The sequence below is a fragment of the Bos javanicus genome, chromosome 1 (assembly GCF_032452875.1).
Source record: "Bos javanicus breed banteng chromosome 1, ARS-OSU_banteng_1.0, whole genome shotgun sequence".
Lineage (NCBI taxonomy): Eukaryota > Metazoa > Chordata > Mammalia > Artiodactyla > Bovidae > Bos > Bos javanicus.
The window spans coordinates 72,455,529-72,475,614 of NC_083868.1; the positions used below are offsets into that span (position 1 = coordinate 72,455,529).

General features: G+C 36.3%; 1 protein-coding gene across 5 annotated transcripts in view; it reads left to right on the forward strand.

Moving 5' to 3' along the window:
• Positions 1–20,086, forward strand: part of ACAP2 (ArfGAP with coiled-coil, ankyrin repeat and PH domains 2) — a 175,313-nt gene that overhangs the window by 70,705 nt on the left and 84,522 nt on the right. For all 5 annotated transcript variants that reach the window (XM_061412309.1, XM_061412294.1, XM_061412325.1 and 2 more), the window contains 2 exons: positions 1,224–1,343; positions 2,116–2,169. In XM_061412309.1, the coding sequence (XP_061268293.1) occupies positions 1,224–1,343; positions 2,116–2,169 (174 nt within the window). The remainder of the gene's footprint in view (positions 1–1,223; positions 1,344–2,115; positions 2,170–20,086) is intronic.

Below are 20,086 nucleotides of genomic sequence, written 5' to 3' on the forward strand. Positions count from 1 at the left end.
TCTGCCATAATGGTGGTGTCATCTGCGTATCTGAGGCTATTGATATTTCTCCTGGCATTCTTGATTCCAGCTTGTGCTTCATCCAGCCCAGTGTTTCTCATGATGTACTCTGCATAGAAGTTAAATAAGCAGGGTAACAATATACAGCCTTGATGTACTCCTTTCCCAATTTGGAACCAGTCCGTTGTTCCATGTCCAGTTTTCACTGTTGCTTCTTGACCTGCATACAGGTTTCTCACAAGGCAGGTAAGGTGGTCTGGTATTCCTGTCTCTTGAAGGATTTTCCAATTTGTTGTGATCCACACAGTCAAAGGCCTTAGCATATTCAATAAAACAGAAATAGATTTTTTTCCATATGAGAACAGAGATTTTTTTTTTATTTAACGTTGCTCCAGATTCCAGGGTAGCAGTTTTAAATTATACTCCCGAGATCCTTGTGTTGTCTTCTAAAGTTTTCCTGAGCTGTTTATCCTCTTCTTGGTGACCCCACTTCCCATGCTGTCATTACCCTTCCTTCTAGATCAGCTCCACTTTCATCTTTATTATGTTTAACTTTCACCCAAGATATTGTTTGCTTAAAGAAAATGTTTTGTGTGAAATAAAAAAGAAGGGCTAGAAAAAGAAAAGGAATGGACAGGAAAAAGAGAAAGATTAAAAAGGGAAAGATAAAAAGAGGGAATGGGGAAAGGGAGAAGCCCAGTTCTAAGATTTAGTATAGTGCCTAGAAAGGTAGGCATTGGAGAAATACAGTTGATTAATCAATTCTGCTCTGATAGTCTGATACTAAAAGGACCAGCATGACTCACCCACCGTACCCGTTTACTTCCCTTTCCTCCACCATATACAGTTGTGTTTTCAAAAAATCTTTTGTCAAACTGCTTGCTCTGCCTAAGTTTCCTTTTATTCTTTCCAAGAGATGCTTAATACATTTTTGTGGAGTTAAGTTACAGTGTTGAATTTAACTTGATAAAATTAAAAATTAACTTGACTGGTGGTTGGTGTTATAAGACACTCTCTGCATCCTGAAAGGTCATCTTTTGTTTTTTGATACAGCTCTCTTATGATTTACTTTATAAGCCAAAGGGAAAAAAAGAACACTTTTTGTTTAGTTTCGATTTATTGATGAACTGTAATCTTAACTAGGCAAACTCATGTGGTTATTGATAATACTTGTTCAATTAATTAAAAATTTTTTTCAGTTATATAATGTGTTTCTTTTTCAGCTTGTGAAACTGTGTATTGCAATGATTGATACTGGAAAAGCCTTTTGTGTTGCAAATAAACAGTTCATGAATGGGATTCGAGACCTGGCACAGTATTCTAGTAATGATGCTGTAGTTGAGGTTAGTATTATTAAACTTAGTTACAATGATCAATGCAACATGTTATTAAATAACTATATTTATGTACCTTATTAATAATAGTGGTGGTCCTTAAAATCAGAAGTGGAAAAGCTAACACCTATTGGTGCTATCTTATATAATCCTGTGTTCTAAGACAGTTAGAAGGTGATGGTTGATCTATGTTGTAACTGTCTATTTACTATACTTGCTGATAGATGAGCTGAAGCATCTAGAAGGGCACCTGAGCAGGTAGGGTAGGATCAAGTTTATTAGTGCAAGCAGAGAACATTAACTTAAGACTAGTATCTAACTGTACATTTGGGGGGCTGCATAGGAAAGTTCTGGTCAACTAGCTATGTTAGCTTAGACCCCCTGCTATATTATGTGGTATTATAATGTTTCTTTTATGAGGAATAATAGCTAGTGAAAAAAATGATGTAATTTGATAATTATGTGATTCATAGATACCTAAATGCACACAGTCTTGATACACTCACTTTTAACTTTTAGGTTTATATATGCCATTTCAATTAGTTAGTATAATAATATTGATAGACAGTTTAATTCTTTGACTGTTCTTGAGTTTCATGTTACTACCTGTAGACTTCTATGCAGACCATGTCTGAGAAGTAGTGAGATTGTCCTAGTGAGAAATAAATGTTACTGTTTACACTGTAACTTGATCTTTCTGTCACAAATGCTGAAATTATGTTTTTCTAGCATATATTAGTAGCTCTTAAATAACTTGGTTTTCTTTTGATTTCTTTCTCAGACAAGTTTGACCAAATTTTCCGACAGTCTTCAAGAAATGATAAATTTTCACACAGTAAGTGTTAGTAAGTAGGGGTTATTATGGCCATGCTAATGCTTTATTACTTTTCTTTGGTGGCAATATTTTATGGAATTACTTAAGTTGAAATTCACAGACTTTGATTTATTAACAACTTTTTAGTTGGGTGGATCTAAAATGCATGTGTGTGTGAGAGAGAAAAGATGGAACTATACATGTGTATTATTTCCCATCCTGTAATAGTGAACTTTAATTTCAATGAAGTGCACACTCATAAAAGTTAATTTTTTCTCTTTAAGTTGTGCCTTTGTAAATTGTTAAGCAGTTATTTCAAGAAGAAAGACAGATGTACAAGTCATCATTCTAAATTTGGCTATTTCTTTTAATTACAAATATATCCCCTGGGTCTAATAAGTTGCTAATATTAAAGACTGTTGTATTCTTTGAGCTATTTATGTGTGTGTTTAAGATATGAGGACAGATCTTTAAGAATGAGGGATATATATTACTTTTGGAATGTGATGAAATGCCTTTATACATTTTATAAAAGTTTACTGAAAATACGGTACTTTGTAAGCTATATATTTTTTATAATTTTTAAAAAATCTAATATGTATGATGTATAATTATTCAGTGTTTCAAAATTTAACTGTTTGTGAGAGGGGAATATCAATACTTATATTCTTTGTAAATTCTGCTACTTTCTGGTTTTTAGTTAATTTGATTTTCTTGTTTTTTTGGTGGGGGACAACATATTAAGGATGAATTGATCTGATAATATTTTAATTGTGGTTCAAATTTTATTTATACCAAAATTATCATGTAAAAGTATCTTCTTCAGTTTCTGCTGTCAGTTCTTTTGGTTACGTATCTAGATGTAGAATTGCTGGGTCGTAAGTAATTCTATGTTTATCTTTTTGGGAAAACATCAAACTGATTTCCACAGAGGCTACAACATTTTACATTCCCATTTACATCCCTACTAGCAATGTATGACTGTTCCAGTTTTTACATCTGGGTCAACACTTGTTATCTATCTATCTACCTATCTATCTACCTTCCTTCCTTCCTTCCGTTTTGTTATAGCCATTGTAGTAGGTGTGAATTGGTATCTTATTGCGGCTTTGATTTGCATTTCTTGCTTGACTAATGTGGTTAAGCATCTTTTCATGTGTTTATTGACCATTTGTGTATTTCCTTATGCCATTGTTACCATTGTTGTCCGCTTAAGTAATTTGCCCATTTTAAAATTTATTTAAATTGAATTTTTTATATATTCTGGATATTAAATCCTTATCAGATGTATGATATGTAAATAATTTTTCCTATTCTGTAAGTTGTTTTTTTACTTTCTTGATAAATGTCCTTTGATGCATTAAAGTTTTAATTGTTTTATTGAAGTATAGTGAGTTCACAATGTTATGTTAGTTTCAAGTGTATAACAAAGTGATTCAGTTATACATATATATATATATATTCTTTTTCAGATTTCTTTCTATTATAGGCTATTACAAGGTATTGAATATGGTTCCCTGTGCTATACAGCAGGTTCTTGTTATTTACCTATTTTATATGTGTTAGTCAGTCAGTTGTGTCCAGCTCTTTGCAACCCCATGAACTGTAGCCCACCAGGTTCCTCTGTCCATGGAATTCTCCAGGCAAGAATATTGGAGTGGGTTGCCATTTCCTGCTCCAGTTTTATATGTAATAAGGTATATATGGTAATCCCAAACTCCTAATTTATCTTCAGCTACACCCCCCCACCCCCCTGCCAACTGTCCCCTTTGGTAGCCCAAAGTTTGTTTTCTGTGTCTTTGAGTCTGTTTATGTTTTGTAAATAAGTTCATTTATATCAGTTTTTTTAAGATTCCACATATAAGTGATATCATATGATATTTGTCTTTCTCTCTCTTACTTCACTTGGTAATTTCTAGGTCTATCCATGTTGCTATATTTCATTCTTTTTAGTGGCTGAGTAGTATTCTAGTATTATGAGTAGGTGTGTGTGTGTGTGTGTGTGTGTATACCTACACACCACATCTTCTTTATTTATTTCTCTGTTGATGGACATTTAGGTTGTTTCCATGTCTTGGCTACTGTAAATACTACTGCTATGAACATTGGGGTGCTTGTATCTTTTGAAATTAGAGTTTTCTCTGGATATATGCTCAGGAAGGGGATTGCTGGGTCATACGGCAAATCTGTTTTTAGTTTTTTAAGGCACCTCCATACTTCTCTATAGTAGCTGCACCAGTTTACATTCCCACCAATAGTGTATGAGGGTTCCTGTCCCTCCACACTCTCCCCAGCATTTATTGTTTTTGGATTTTTTTGATGATAGCCATTTTGACTGATGTGAGGTGTTCCTGAGATACTATGATTTGATTTGCATTCCTCTAATAATTAGTGATGTTGAAAATATTTTCATGTGCCTGTTGGCCATCTTTGGAGAAATATCTGTTTAGGTCTTCTGCCCATTATTGATTGGGTTGTTTTCTTTTTTTGATTCTTAGCTTTGTGAGCTGTTTGTATATTTTGGAAATTAATCCCTTGTCATTTGTAATGTTTGCAAATATTTTCTTCCATTCTGTAGGTTGTCTTTTCATTTTGCATCTTTAAGTTGGTTTATTTCCAGATATTTCATTCTTTTTGATGCAATAGTAAATGGGGTTGTTTTCTTAATTTCTCTTTCTGATATTTGGTTGTTAGTGTATAGAAATACAGTGAGTTTCTGTACGTTAATTTTGTATCTTTCAACTTTGCTGAATTCATTCATGGGCTCTAGTAGTTTTCTGGTAGCATCTTTAAGATTTCCTGTGTAGAGCATAGAAATGCCATGTGCAAACCATGACAGTTTCACTTCTTTTTTTCCAGCTCAGATTCCTTTTATTTCCTTTTCTTTAATTTCTGTGTCTGGGACTTCCAAAACTATGCTGAATAAAAGTGGTGAGAATGGGCATCCTTTGTCTTCTTCATTATCTTACAGAAAATGCTTTCATGTTTTCATCATTGAGTGTGATGTTGGCTGTGGACTTGTCATATATCGCCTTTATTATGTTGAAGTATGTTCCCTCTATGCCTATTTTTGGATTAGTTTTTATTATAAATTGATGTTGAATTTTATCAAAAGCTTTTTCTGCATTGGTTGAGATGATCATATGGTTTTTATTCCTCAGTTTGTTAATGTGATGTTATCACATTCATTAATTTGCAGATATTGAAAAGTCCTTACATCTTGGAATAAATCCAACTTGATCATGGTGTATCATCCTTTTAATGTATTGTTGGATTGAGTTTGGATTCATATTTTGTTGAGGATTTTTACATTGTGTTCATCAGTGATATTGGCCTATACTTTTCTTTTTTGATACCTTTTTCTGGTTTTGGTATCAGGGTGTTGGTGGCCTCATAGAATGAGTCTGGGAGTGTTTCTTACCTTGCAGTTTCTTGGAATAGTTTCAGAAGGATAGGTATTAACTCTTCTCTAAATGTTTGGTGGAATTCACCTTAGAAACCATCTTGTCATTGGCTTTTATTTGCTGGGAATTTTAAAATTACTGATTCAGTTTATGTACTGGTAGTTGACCTGTTCGTATATTCTGTTTCCTCTCGGTTCAGTCTTGTGAGAGTGTACCTTTCTAAGAATTTGTCCATTTCTTCTAGTTGTCCTTTTTAATTGGTGTATAGTTGCTTGTAGTATTCTCCCGATGATCTTTTGTATTTCTGTGGTGGTGGTTATAACTTCCCCATTTTCATTTCTGATTTTCTTTATTTGGTCATCTCCCTTTTATTCTTGATGAGACTGTCTAAAGGTTGACATAGAAATATTTGCAACAGTGACAGGTTTACTTCTCTTCCAATTTGGATTGCTTTTATTTCCTTTTCTTCTCTAATTGCTATGGCAAGGACTTCCAAAACTGTGTTGAATATAAGTGGTGAGAATGGGCATCCTTACTGTTGATCTTAGAGGAAATGCTTTCAACTTTTCATTGTTGAATTAGTTATCTTTTCAAAGAACCAAGTTTTGGTTTCATTGATCTTTCTGTTGTTTTTGAAGTCTCTATTTCGTTTATTTCTGCTCTGATCTTTGTGATTTATATTCTTTTACTAACATTGAGTTTTGTTTGTTGTTCTTTCTCTAGTTGCTTCTTATGTAAGGTTAAGTTTTGAGACTTTTCTTGTTTCCTTAGGTAAACTTGTATTGCTATGAACTTCCCTCTTAGAACTGCCTCTGCTGTATCCCATAGGTTTTGGATAGTAATTTTACTCTTTTAGGCATTAGTCTTTAGACATTTAAAAATTTCCTCTTTGATTTCTTCACTTGCTTAGTAGCATATTTTGTAGCTTCCATCTGTCTGTATCTTTTCAAGTTTTTTCTTGTAGTTGATTTCTAGCTTTATAGCCTTGTAGTTTGAATAGATAGCAGCAATATTTGATTTAATTTCAGTTTTCTTAAATTCACTGTGGCTTGCTATATGTCCTAGCATGTGATGTATTCTGGAGACTGTTCCATGTACACTTGAAAAGAATGTGTGTCCCACAGCTTTTAGATGGAATGCTCTATAAATGTCAGTTAAGTCCATCTGGCCTAATGTATCATTTAAGTCCCATGTTTCCTTATTGATTTTCTGTCTGATTAATCTGTCCATTGATGTAAGTGGGATGCTAACGTCCACCACTTTATTGTATTAACATCAGTTTCTCCTTTTATGTCTTTTAACGTTTGGCTTATATATTGAGGGGCTCCTATGTTGGGTATCTGTGTATTTAAAACTGTGCTACCTTCTTTTTGAGTTGATCCTTTAATCATCATGTAGTGTCCTTCTCTGTCTATTGTTTTTATTTGACAGTATATTTTGTGTGACACAAGTATTACTATTCCAACTTTTCTTTTGATTTCTAGTTGCACTGAATACCTTTTTTCCATCCACTTACTGTCAGTCCATATGTGTCTCTAGATCTGAGGTGAGTCTCTTATAGGCAGCAGGTATACAGGCCTTATTTTGGTATTTATTCAGCCAGTCTCTGTCTTTTGGTAGGAGCATTTATTTCATTTACATTTAAGGTGATGATAACCAATATGTATGTTCCTATTGCTATTTTCTTAATTTTTTTGGATTTGTTTTTGTAGGTCTTTCTTCCTATTTTCCTTTTTTGTTCTCTTTATTGTGGTTTGATAACTCTCTTTAGTGTTCTATTTAGATTATTTTTTGTTCTTTGTGTGTATATCTATTATAGATTATTGTTTTGTGGTTACCATGAGATTTTTATATAGGAGTCTATATTTGTATGTGCTTGTTTTAAATTGCTGACCTTTTAATTTTCAAACACATTTCAGATAAACTTCATTTGTACTTGCCTCCCCTCATAATCACTGTTTTGGGTATTACATTTTGCATCAGATTGTTTTGTGTATCCCTTAACTGCTTATTGTGGATACAAATGATTTTTACTACTTTTGTCCTTTAACCTTACTATTAGCTTTGTTTTTGGATTGTTTCCTACCTTTTGTGTGTGTTTGCCTTTACCAATGAGCTTTTCTGTTTTGTAATTTTCTTGTTTCTAGTTGTGGCCTTTTCTTTTCTGCCTAGGGAAGTTCCCTTAGGATTTGTTGTAAAGCTGCTTTGGTGATGCTGAATTCTTTTAGCTTTTGCTAGTCTGTAAAGTTTTTGACTTCTTCATAAAACCTCAATGAAAGTCTTACTAGGTAGAGTATTCTTGGTTGTATGTTTTTTTCTTTCATCGCTTTAAATATATCATATCATTCTCTTCTGGTGGGTTAAGTTTTGCTGAAAAATTTGCTGATAGCCTTATGGGAGTTCCCTTGTATGTTATTTGTTACCTTTTCCTTGTTGCTTTTATTTTTTACAATATTGTATTGGTTTTGCCATACATCAACATGAATCTGCCACAGGTGTACATGTGTTCACCATCCTGAACCCCCCTCCCACCTCCCTTCCCTTACCATCCCTCTGGGTCATCCCAGTGCACCAGCCCCGAGCATCCTGTATCATGCATCGAACCTGGACTTGCAGTTCATTTCATATATGATATTATACATGTTTCATGCCATTCTCCCAAATCATCCCACCCTTGCTCTCTCCCACAGAGTCCATAAGACTGTTGTATACATCTGTGTCTCTTTTGCTGTCTCGCATACAGAGTTATCGTTACCATCTTTCTAAATTCCATAAATATGCGTTCAGTTCAGTTCAGATCAATCACTCAGTCGTGTCCAACTCTTTGCGACCCCATGAATTGCAGCATTCCAGGCCTCCCTGTCCATCACCAACTCCCGGAGTTCACTCAAACTCATGTCTATCAAGTCAGTGATGCCATCCAGCCATCTCATCCTCTGTCGTCCCCTTCTCCTCCTGCCCCTGATCACTCTCAGCATCAGAGTCTTTTCCAATGAGTCAACTATTCACATGAGGTGGCCAAAGTACTGGAGCTTCAGCTTTAGCATCATTCCTTCCAAAGAATACCCAGGACTGATCTCCTTCAGAATGGACTGGTTGGATCTCCTTGCAGTCCAAGGGACTCTCAAGAGTCTTCTCCAACACCACAGTTCAAAAGCATCAATTCTTCAGCACTCAGCTTTCTTCACAGTTCAACTCTCACATCCATACATGACTACTAGAAAAACCATAGCCTTGACTAGGACCTTTGTTGGCAAAGTAATGTCTCTGCTTTTTAATATGCTATCTAGGTTGGTCATAACTTTCCTTCCAAGGAGTAAGCATCTTTTAATTTCATGGCTGCAGTCACCATCTGCAGTGATTTTGGAGCCCCCAAAATAAAGTCTGCCACTGTTTCCACTGTTTCCCCATGTATTACCCATGAAGTGATGAGACCAGATGCTATGATCTTAGTTTTCTGAATGTTGAGTTTTAAGCCAACTTTTTCACTCTCCTCTTTTACTTTCATTAAGAGACTTTTTAGTTCCTCTTCACTTTTTGACATAAGGGTCGTGTCATCTGCATATCTGAGGTTATTGATATTTCTCCCAGCAATCTTGGTTCCAGCTTGTGCTTCTTCCAGCCCAGTGTTTCTCATGATGTACTCTGCATATAAGTTAAATAAGCAGTGTGACAATATACAGCCTTGATGTACTCCTTTTCCTATTTGGAACCAGTCTGTTGTTCCATGGCCAGTTCTAACTGTTGCTTCCTGACCTGCATTGTAGGTTTCTCGAGAGGCAGGTAAGGTGGTCTGGTATTCCCATCTCTTGAAGAATTTTCCACAGTTCTTTGGGATCCACACAGTCAAAGGCTTTGGCATAGTCAATAAAGCAGAAATAGATATTTTTCTGGAATTCTCTTGCTTTTTCGATGATCCAGCGGATGTTGGCAATTTGATCTCTGGTTCCTCTGCCTTTTCTAAAACCAGCTTGAACATCTGGAAGTTCATGGTTCACCTACTGTTGAAGCCTGGCTTGGAGAATTTTGAGCATTACTTTGCTAGCGTGTGAGATGAGTGTAATTGTGCAGTAGTTTGAGCATTCTTTGGCATTGCCTTTCTTTGGGATTGGAATGAAAACTGACCTTTTCCAGTCCTGTGGCCACTGCTGAGTTTTCCAAATTTGCTGGCATATTGAGTGCAGCACTTTCACAGCATCATCTTTCAGGATTTGAAAGACCTCAACTGGAATTCCATCACCTCCACTAGCTTTGTTGTAGTGATGCTTTCTAAGGCCCACTTGACTTTGCATTCCAGGATGTCTGGCTCTAGGTGAGTGATCACACCATCGTGATTATCTTGGTCATGAAGATCTTTTTGTATATTCATTAGTATACTGTAGTATTGGTGTTTTTCTTTCTGGCTTACTTCACTCTGTATAATAGGCTCCAGTTTCAAATACTCTCTCTTGTCTTTAATTTTTGTCATTTTGATTACAGTGTGTTTTAATGTATTCCTCTCTGGGCTAATCCTGTATGAGAGTCTCTGCACTTCCTGTGCTTGGGTGACTCTTTCCTTCCCCAGATTAAGAAAGTTTTGGCTAGTACCTCTTCTAATACGTTCTCAGAACCTTCTCTTCTCCTTTGGGACCCCTGTAATGCGAATATTATCACACTTGTCCAAGAAGTCTCTTAAACTGAGATTTTGTGTGCAGTCTTTAAGAGTGAAGTCTCTGTTTCTCCCAATCTTGTGGAGGTTTTGCAGTAAAGCTCCACTGGCTTCCAAGACCAAAGTCCTCATTTCTTTTCATTCTTTTTTTCTCTTCAGGGGCAGTGATTTCTAAGCAGGAATACTGGAGTGGGTTGCCTCATTTTGTCTAAATTGCTGTTTGTATTTTTGTTTGTTGTACGTTCATTGGGTTTCTTGTCATGGAAAAGTGACCCTCCAAAGGAGATGTCCAGTGTGTCCCAGCAGTCACAAGGGACTTGTCTCCTTGTGACTGTCCCCTTGTCCCCTCTTGTCACAAGGGACTAGGGACCAAGTAATTCTAGGGTAATGTCTGGCCTGTGTTTGTGAATTTGGCTTGCACGCTGCAGGACCGTAATTTTTTTGCTTCTAGTATCTGCCCCCTGGTGGTTAAGGCTGGTCTATAGGCTTATGGAGTCTGGCAGGAGGGGCCAGTGTTTACCCTCTGGTGGTGGGGCTGGGTATTTGTCCTCTGGTGGGCAGGGCCTTTCTAGGGGTGTGTCTGGAGGCTGCTGTGCTCAGGAAATCTTTAGGTAGCCTGTCAGCTGACCAGTGGGAATATGTTCCCACTCAGTTTTTCGTTTGGCCTGAGGTGTCCCAACACTGGAGACTACAGGCTTTTAGGTGGGGCTGGGTCTTTGTGCCAGAATATCATCCTCTGGGAGAGGCCCCATAGGTCAGTGTTTTCCAGTACATTCATCAGCAGTGTTTGTGTCCCCAGGATGGGCCACATCCACCTTGTCTCGCCAGAAGACACTCCAGAGATCAGCAGTGGATTCGACCCAGGCTACTATCCAGTTACTGCTTTTGCCCTAGGTCCTGATGCACCTGAAATTTTGTGTGCACTCTTTAAGAGTGAAGTCTCGATTTCTCCCAATCCTGTGGAGCTTTTGCAGTCAAACTCCACTGGCTTCCAAAACCAAATGTTCTGGGGTCTCTTCCTCCTAGTGCCAGACCTTGATCCAGGGGCTTGATGTGGGGCTCAGCATTCTCACTCTTGCAGGAGAATGTCTGTAATCTAATTATACTCTAGTTTATGGGTTGCTTACTTTGTGGGGGGGTATGAGATTTGATCATATCACAGGCACACCCCTACTACCAGTCTCATTGTGGTTCTGTCTTTATGTCTTTAGTTGGAGAGACTCTTCCCTGGTAGGTTTCAGTTTTTTTTCAACAATGGTTGGTCTACGGAGTGTTGTGAGTTTGGTGCACTTGTGAGAGGAGATCATATTACGGTTCTACTCTGCCATCTTGGCCCTTCTCTAGAAGTTTTAATTTTGATGAAATCCAATTTATCTTTTTTTTTTTTCTTCTGTTCCTCTTACTTTTGGGGTCATATCCAAGAATCCATTGCTAAATCCTAGATCATTCAAATTTATCCCTTTGTTTTTTCTCCAAGACTTTTATGATTTTAGCTCTAACATTTTACACCAACTTGTTTCTACTGCTGCTGCTGCTAAGTCGCTTCAGTCGTGTCCGACTCTTTGCGACCCCATAGACAGCAGCCCACCAGGCTCTCCTGTCCCTGGGATTCTCCAGGCAAGAACACTGGAGTGGGTTGCTGTTTCCTTCTCCAATGCATGAAAGTGAAAAGTGAAAGTGGTCGCTCAGTCGTGTCCGACTCTTAGCGACCCCATGGACTTCAGCCTACTAGGCTCCTCCATCCATGGGATTTTCCAGGCAAGAGTACTGGAGTGGGGTGCCATTGCCTTCTCCTAACTTGTTTCTAATGACCCCTTATTAGTTTTATTTTTGCCTTCTGTTGAATTTGGATGCTAATGATGGTATATTTGATTTATTTTAATTCAAGGAATCTTTTGGACTCAGACTGCTTAAACAGTGTAATATAATGAGAATCAAAAAATTTTTAAAAGTTACTGATTTTAAATTAACATAATAAGTTAAGTTTTTTTGGTAATAAAATATCCTTTGTAATAGTCCTATTCTTGATATTTTCTTTAAATTAGTAAGTCTTATATTATTGCTTTATATAAGACTGTCTTGCTCTTTTTATAGTTTTATACGTGAAAAGTTATGATTAAGATAAACTTTTGGCAAGGAAATAGTTTAAATGTATGTTGAAGTCTGTCCTGTCAAGAAATCTTAAGTTCAGAGTATTTTATTTTTTAATTTTATTTTATTATTTTTTTTTAAGTTCAGAGTATTTTATAAATTATCCTGTTAGAGTAAATTAAGTCTTTAAAAATGAGGTTTGTTTGAAGCCAGGGCTAAAAGTATAGTTTGCTTCAAGACAATAGAGATTATTAGTCTTTTTAGTGCTAGTGCTGTTAATGTGCAACTAGTTTCCTGAACTGATTCCAATAGTGTGTTTTTTTTTCCCCTGCTAAAAGCAATCGATGTTTCTTGATTTTTAACATTGTAAAAGGAACATAGAATTTAGGTAGAAACACCTTTGAGTTTAGGCTTCACTGTTATGAGCTGTATAATTTTGGTCAATTTTTAAAATCACTTCATTTTTCAGTTTACTGTTCTATAAAAGGGGAATAGTAGAATTTGCAATAAGAATACGTAAAAGGGTATTGTGATGAGTAACAGAAATTGTTCACCTGGTTCCTGGAGAGATACTTCTTCCTTTACTATATTGGTTGGTATCCATTTGGGAAAATAGAAACCACATATGGTATTTCTTTCTTTTCTTTTTTTTTTTTACATATGGTGTTACTTATAGAAAGATTTTTATACGGTGACTTAGTTACAAAGTATTGGGAGAGTTGGAAGAAAGAAAAAAGCCACCATGATGCCACCTAGAGATTATTCAACATGGGAAGGAGCTATCTATTGTCCTTAGGGCTGCAGGCCTCGGGGTAGACGTGATACCAGAGCCCCTGTGTGCTGCACTGTATTGTTCCCAAGCCAAGAAGTCAGAGCTTGCCTGCTTGTTGCTGACACTCCTGGATTGGTCCCTGATGCTGCTGAAAGTTGGAGTAGCTCAGTTGCTCACTGATGGCTGTTGCAGGACAGACAGAAAGCAGAGAGAAAAGTGGCTTCTCTTTATCTCCTGCCTCTTAATCTAACATCAGATCCCATTTGTAGAACCTGACCTCTTAGCTTGCAGGGAGTTTGGGAAATATACTTTACTGATTTCTAGCTCCTCTCATCACAGAGGAGACGATTATGGAAGGGTGATAGATATAGTGGTGAAAGCCAGTAAACAGTTGGAACACCAACCACAAAGACTATAATTTTGAAAACATTTTTAGTAGGTAAATCATTACACAGTCTTAACAATTTTTATCCTTGAAACCTTTTTCTGTGATTTTTCTTTTTCTCCTCACACTCTGTATCGCACACATTAACAAAATATACCCCAGGTCCTTTGTCACTTCCAAGTCTAAACTATAAACGGCTACCACCTTTTGTTTAGGATTATATAACTTGTATCTCTGCTTCTCTTCTTGCCCTTCTACAATGCATTCTGTATACAGCAGCCAGAATGAACTTTTAAAAATACAAATTAATTTGTGCTACTTGGCTGCTCTGGCTCCTGTTATACTCAGAATAAAATCCTAACCAAGCCCCATATGATGAGGCTCCTGCTGGTAACTTTCTGATCTCGTCTCTACTCTGCCCTTCCTCTGTTGTTCTTTGAACACGCCAATGTAATTCTCACCTTAGGACCTTTGTACTTGGTATCTGTTCTGTGCAGAACGTTCTCCCTTCACATCTGTGTGTGATTGTTTCTCTATGATATTTCTTCTCTTTCTGTAGGTCTCTCTCACTTTAATAGGTCACTTCCTCTATGAGAAGCCTTCCTTGACCACCATATGATTCTGTTCTATCAGTTTATCATCTTTTATGTGCCACATTAAAAGACACACATGCACATACCACATATATGTGTATGATCTTGTTCTTAAATATATATACTTACTTTATTGTCTGTTCTAAGTTTCATGACTGTAGGCACTTTGTTATATTTATCTCTTCTGCTGCTACTCGGAAGACCTTGGTAGGAAGGAGTTACTCATGGCAGGGTTGAGGAGACTGAGATTATGATAACCCTTGTTTTATTTTTAAGTCATTAAATGGATAAAGATGTGTTAAATTGGTGACAGTTCAGTGCTCAAATAGACAAATAAAAATATTTAATATTCTTTTCTTTTATTGTTTTATGTACTTGAAAACTTCAGGATCTCTGTTTTGACTATAATTCATGTTGCTTTAGAAAGATAATTTGCAAACTATTCATCTTTCTGTTGGCCTAGAGATCTAAAGGCTATAGAGGTGAACTTGTGTGTATTTACATATGTACTTATATTAATATATATGTCTCATACTGCACTCAGATGTCTAGTGTCTTTCTAATTTTATTCCCATATTCCTTTTTAAAGCATCTCAGAAATTTTCTGCTAATAGCTGTAGGTATGAAATTGTGAGACTTTACTTTTTTCTTTCTTTTTATAGTTGCTGTGCTCTCTGGCCTGTTTGTTTCTTGTTAACAAATACTTTTAATGTTTTCAGTAGAAGTGACCTCTGTATATTGAATCAGAATTTTTGTATTTGTGGCAGAAGTTTCCCGCCCCCCATCATAATGCTATATATTTCACTTCAACCAGATAAAGATAGGGATGACACATATCTTGTTTACTGTTGTCTCCTTAGTACTTGTGTAATTCTTATCCTGGGAAAGTCATTTAATTTTTCTAAGTTTTATATTCCATCACTGTGTAATGAAGGGACTTCACTAGATGACCTTTAATTATAAAAATTCAAAAATTATAAAGTGTTAATTATTATAAGATTTAAATGTGATCTCAGCTATTTGTTAAAAATGTGGGAAAAGCCTAGTTTAAAATGCTTTATTTTAGTAGTATTCTGTTCACTGAAATTTTAATTACATAGCATTACAGGAGAAAGGAGGCATTATAGAGTAAGACGAACTGCTTTCTAAAAGGTAATAAAACTGGCATCTGCTTTACATTCTACAGCCAAGCTCATAACACTTAGGTCTTGGTGTATCAGTTTGTATCAGGATAAAAGGCTGGATGTTATAGAGATTATGAATAACTTTGTGGGCTTAAATAAATGTTTCAAATAATGTAATTATTTGTGTTTTTAGCCAAGTAAAATTAAACATAGATTGGGCCTAGATTATCCAGTCATTTTAAAAATAAATAATTTGGATTCTTTTGTGATTTATTTTCTCTGTAAAAATGAATAGTATTGTTCCTTATTCTTTATAGAATGAGAATTTCCTAGAGTTGCTCTTTAACTCACGTAATTTTTATAAGATGCTAACTCATGACTTTTCCAAAGCAGGTCATATATATTGTACTACATGCTAGAGTTGATTTGACTACTGGTTGTTTTTCTGGAGCTCTGTTTATGTAACATTACTGATAACTCTTTTGAATTCTAATTTGCTGTTGGTATAAGGAGCTTAGACTATTGATTTGATTATTTGTCAAATGAAAGTTTAAAGTTGAATTGTTGCATAAAATGCCATGAAAACGTGTGACCCTTTTGTTTTGTTTGTGAGTTTGGCTTTCCATGCTGCACCTATCTACTCATTTGCTCAACAGATGGTTTTAGGTAGTGGGAATATAGTAGTTTGGTGCCTCTGTTCTCATCTCATGGCGGAAGTAGAAAAGGATGGCTGTGTTTGTGTGAGACACTGGAGAGAACTGGTGGGGGACATGAGGTGTCATGTCCTGAGTGTTGGTGAAAAATATTAATTTCTTTTTTATGAGCTTATGTTAATAGCTATTTAGTAAATAATTTATTTTTTATAGAATTATGTTAAAATAAAACTTAAAGTGTTAGGAGAGATATTACATATTGAATGTATATAGCACCTCCATATATTTAAAAAATATTTTAATGAGAAACTTCAGCTGGCTTCCCTGAATGTAACTTTAAAAAAAAAAAAAAGGTCTTATATGTGAAATAGTTTCAAGCAGTTCCCGATCAAGAGTTAAAAATTGATTATCTTTCCAAGTTCTTGGCCATTTTCATTGATGAGGACTTTGTCTGCATAGGTAGACATACCAATGAAAGGCAGATGAACATTTATTACCCTTTGCACCTGATTGACAGGAATTGTTTTATCACTTGTAAGTGGAATTTAAATCATTTCATCCCTTTAAATTATCCCTTAAAGGAACAATCATTCATTAAGTGGGATTGCTCTTTTTTTTCTTTCATTGACACATGTAGTGTCATGTATTTCTGGGGTTAAGTTGAATGGATTTTGAATGAAATAATGATAGAGCTTTCCTGCAGGTAAATGGAGAAGTTGCTTTACCTATGAAACCCATTTATACATCTTTGTGAATTCAGATTATAGCACTGAAAGTCCCTAATGACTCATTCTCAGCCTCTTGTTTACAACACTTTGAGTCCATAAAGATTGTTGGTACATGTTAGTTGTCAAAAATATCAAGGAATTGCTTGAAATAAGATCATCCATCAAAATATAGAACACCAGTTAAGTAAGCCACCTTTTAAAGTCAATAACTAGCACCAAGCAAATCTGTAAGTTGAAAGTTGTTCCTCCTAAATTTCTTGAATTCTACTTTTAAATCATAAACCCAGGCAAAATTCTCCCTTTGGACAGCTAGCATTCTGGGTTGGGGGTTGGGGAGAAGCTGTACTGCCCAGCATACGGGATCTTAGTTCCCTGACCAGGGATCAAACCCGTGCCCCCTGCATTGGAAGCAGGAAGTCTTAACCACTGGATCACCAGGGAAGTCCCCAGAGAGTTGATATTATTGTCTCATGTCTATACAAAAAGCTGAAGATGAATGAAATGTTTGGAATGTTTTGCTTAGATTCATGCATCGTCTTCATGAAATTTAATTTGGAATTTATATCTACCTGGAGCCTTTTACATATATGAGATCCTTTGTGAAATAATACACTAGTCGATCTTCACAACTTTCTAGATGGATTCTTTTTTTTTTTTTTTATTTTAATTAGAGGCTAATTACTTTACAATATTGGATTGGTTTTGCCATACATCAACATGAATCCACCAGGGGTGTACACGTGTTCCCAATCCTGAACCACCGCCCCACTTCCCTCCCCATTCCATCCTTCTGGGTCATCCCAGTGCACCAGCCCCAAGCTTCCTGTATCCTGCATCAAATCTGGACTGGCACTTCGTTTCTTATATGATATTATACATGTTTCAATGCCCTAAATGGATTCTTAATGTAAATTTACATCTTGCTGCCTTAGTGGCTGCATTATCAGTATGCAGAATTACAGTGCTTCCAAATTCATCCTCTTTGTTTTAAAGTTTTCTTTTGACATTTGAGTATTTCATCCCTAGGAATTTGTTTTGGTACTTAGAAAACCAATAAGTGTTCTTCCAAGATAATCTTAAACTCAGAAATTTTAACTGTTGTTAATTTGAACAAGAGTTATTAACATGTAGAATCATCACACAGCAATGAAAACTTTGATACCATTGTCTTCTGGTTAGTGATTATTACTTTGTTTACCTGACGTGCCATCAAATGCATCTGTTAATTCTGTTATTTGAATGTGGCACATTTTCTGTTTCCTTTGCTTCTTTGGAAATTGCAAAGTTGTGACATTTTCCTTGCAGGTTGGCGTATTATGCAATTTTGCAATTTTATGAGGCATTCTGGCTTTAGCTGTTAATTGAGTAACCTTTTAAGCAGCTTCTTTATCTGATATAGTTATAACTAATATCATAAAAGAACTTTGTTTCTTATTTTGTGTTTGCAGAAGTTTAAAGTACAAATCTTTCTGTATAAAATGGATATTTTGTGTTGAAGTCTTATACCATTTACTCCTGCCATTGCTTTATTTAATAACTTTTTCATATACAAATACACTGTGGTTGAAGAAGAGAGTTTTGTAATGTGTTTGCCGTATAATTCTCAAATTGTGGTGCCTGGACCAGCAGCATTAGCAACACCTAAGGACTTATTAGAATGGTAGCTTCTTAGAGTCCATTCAGCTCTACTAAATCAGAAACTCTGAAGCTGGAAGCCAGCAATATGTGTTTGAGCAAGCCTTGCAGGTGATTCTGATGTATTCCAAACTTTGTGAGTCACTTTTCTAGAGCACGGGTTGGCAAACTATGGCTTGCAGGCCAAGTCTAGCCTGTTGCCCCTCTGCCTTTTTCATATAAATTTTTGTAGGAACATAGCCATATTCATTTGTTTTTGTATTGTCTATGGTTATTTTCATACAATGGCAGAGATGAGTAGTTGTGACACAGACTACATGGCCCACAAGCCTAAAATGCTGTCTAGCTCTACAGAAAAAATGTGGTAACCTTTGCTCTCAAGACTGTTTTTGTCCACTTCAGAGGACTGTATCTATCATGACATCCACTGAAAAGAGGCCCGTTTCTGCTCTAGCAAAAGTAATTTGGTGATTTAACTACCTTGATGAATTCTTCTCAGTGGAGCGCTAGTGGATTACAATCCAGACTAGTTAAAATCCAGTCCCTGAGAGTGAGACCAGCTATCCGTAATCTTTAAAGCTCCACACCACACGTCATCCCAGTGTGCAGCCCAATTTGAGAAACAGTGTGTTGCTTCCCCCAAACAAGCATTTGGAAATCTCGGTAAAGGCAGATTTCTGATAATGTAAGTCTGGGCTGGTTCTGAAGATTCTTCATTTCTGACAAGTAGTCAAGTGATGTGGATAATGCTGGTTCATATCTGGGGAACTTTAAAAACATATTTCTGAGTCTCACCAGTTTTTATAATTATCTCACCATTAGAGTATTTAAAAGTTCCCCAGGTTATGATACTGTGCAACCATTTGAGAACCCCTGGTCAGAACAATTTGTCTCAATCTTGCCTGATAGCTTAGTTGGTAAAGAATCTGCCTGCAGTGCCGGAGACCCTGGTTCGATTCTTGGGTCGGGAAGTTCCCCTGGAGAAGAGATAGGCTACCCACTCCAGTATTCTGGCCAGGAGAATGCCATGGACTGTGTAGTCCATGGGGTCACAAAGAATCGGACAGGACTGAGTGACTTTCACTTTCACTTTGAGTAACACAGTCACCTAGTGAATTTGTTAAAAAATGCGGAAGAGTTGTATCCTTCTTTAACAACCTTGAATCTTTGTATTTTCTGTTAGCTTTGCAAATGAGTTTGATTCATACCCAGCCAGTGACAAACCATTGCATTAGAGAAATGAAGAAAGGGAGAAAGAAGAGATTAGATATTAATAAATGGATAAGTTAGGACAGGCAGAGAATGTAGAAAAACAGTAACACATAATAGATATTCAGTTGCATATTTGGGGCCTATTTCTGATAAAACAAAGAAGAGTCTTCTTGATTATTATAGGCCTGAAATAAGCAGACCTGATGAGACTTTAAAGATTCAGCGAATCCACAGTGTCAACAGCCATACCCCTGTGCCTATAGATTCTGAGAAGGACAGGAATGATTATGTCACGCAGGATCGTCAGAAGAGACTGCTGTGTTAGCTCAGTAATATTTAGATGGATCATGAAGATTTTGCAAAATTTTATTCTCGGCCAACGGGACCTAAATGGTAAGAATTGGAACTAGTTCAAAGCTATCTATGGATGTGTAGCCTATTCTTGTGTTGTGCTAAACTTCCTAGAATGCCTGCCATCTGTGTAGTGTATTTTAGCTTTCGTCCTTTCCTGAACATCGCAGAGATAGTGTTGCTTTATCTTAGTACAGACATGAATGGGGAATAACTTGAGTGTAAGCCATTGGTTTTAAGCAGTCATGGTATTTATGCACTTTAGTAAGATCTTTTTATAACTAGCAGATCAAATGACACTGTTGATTACTTGTCTTGCATATGTTGGTAGGAATAATGCTA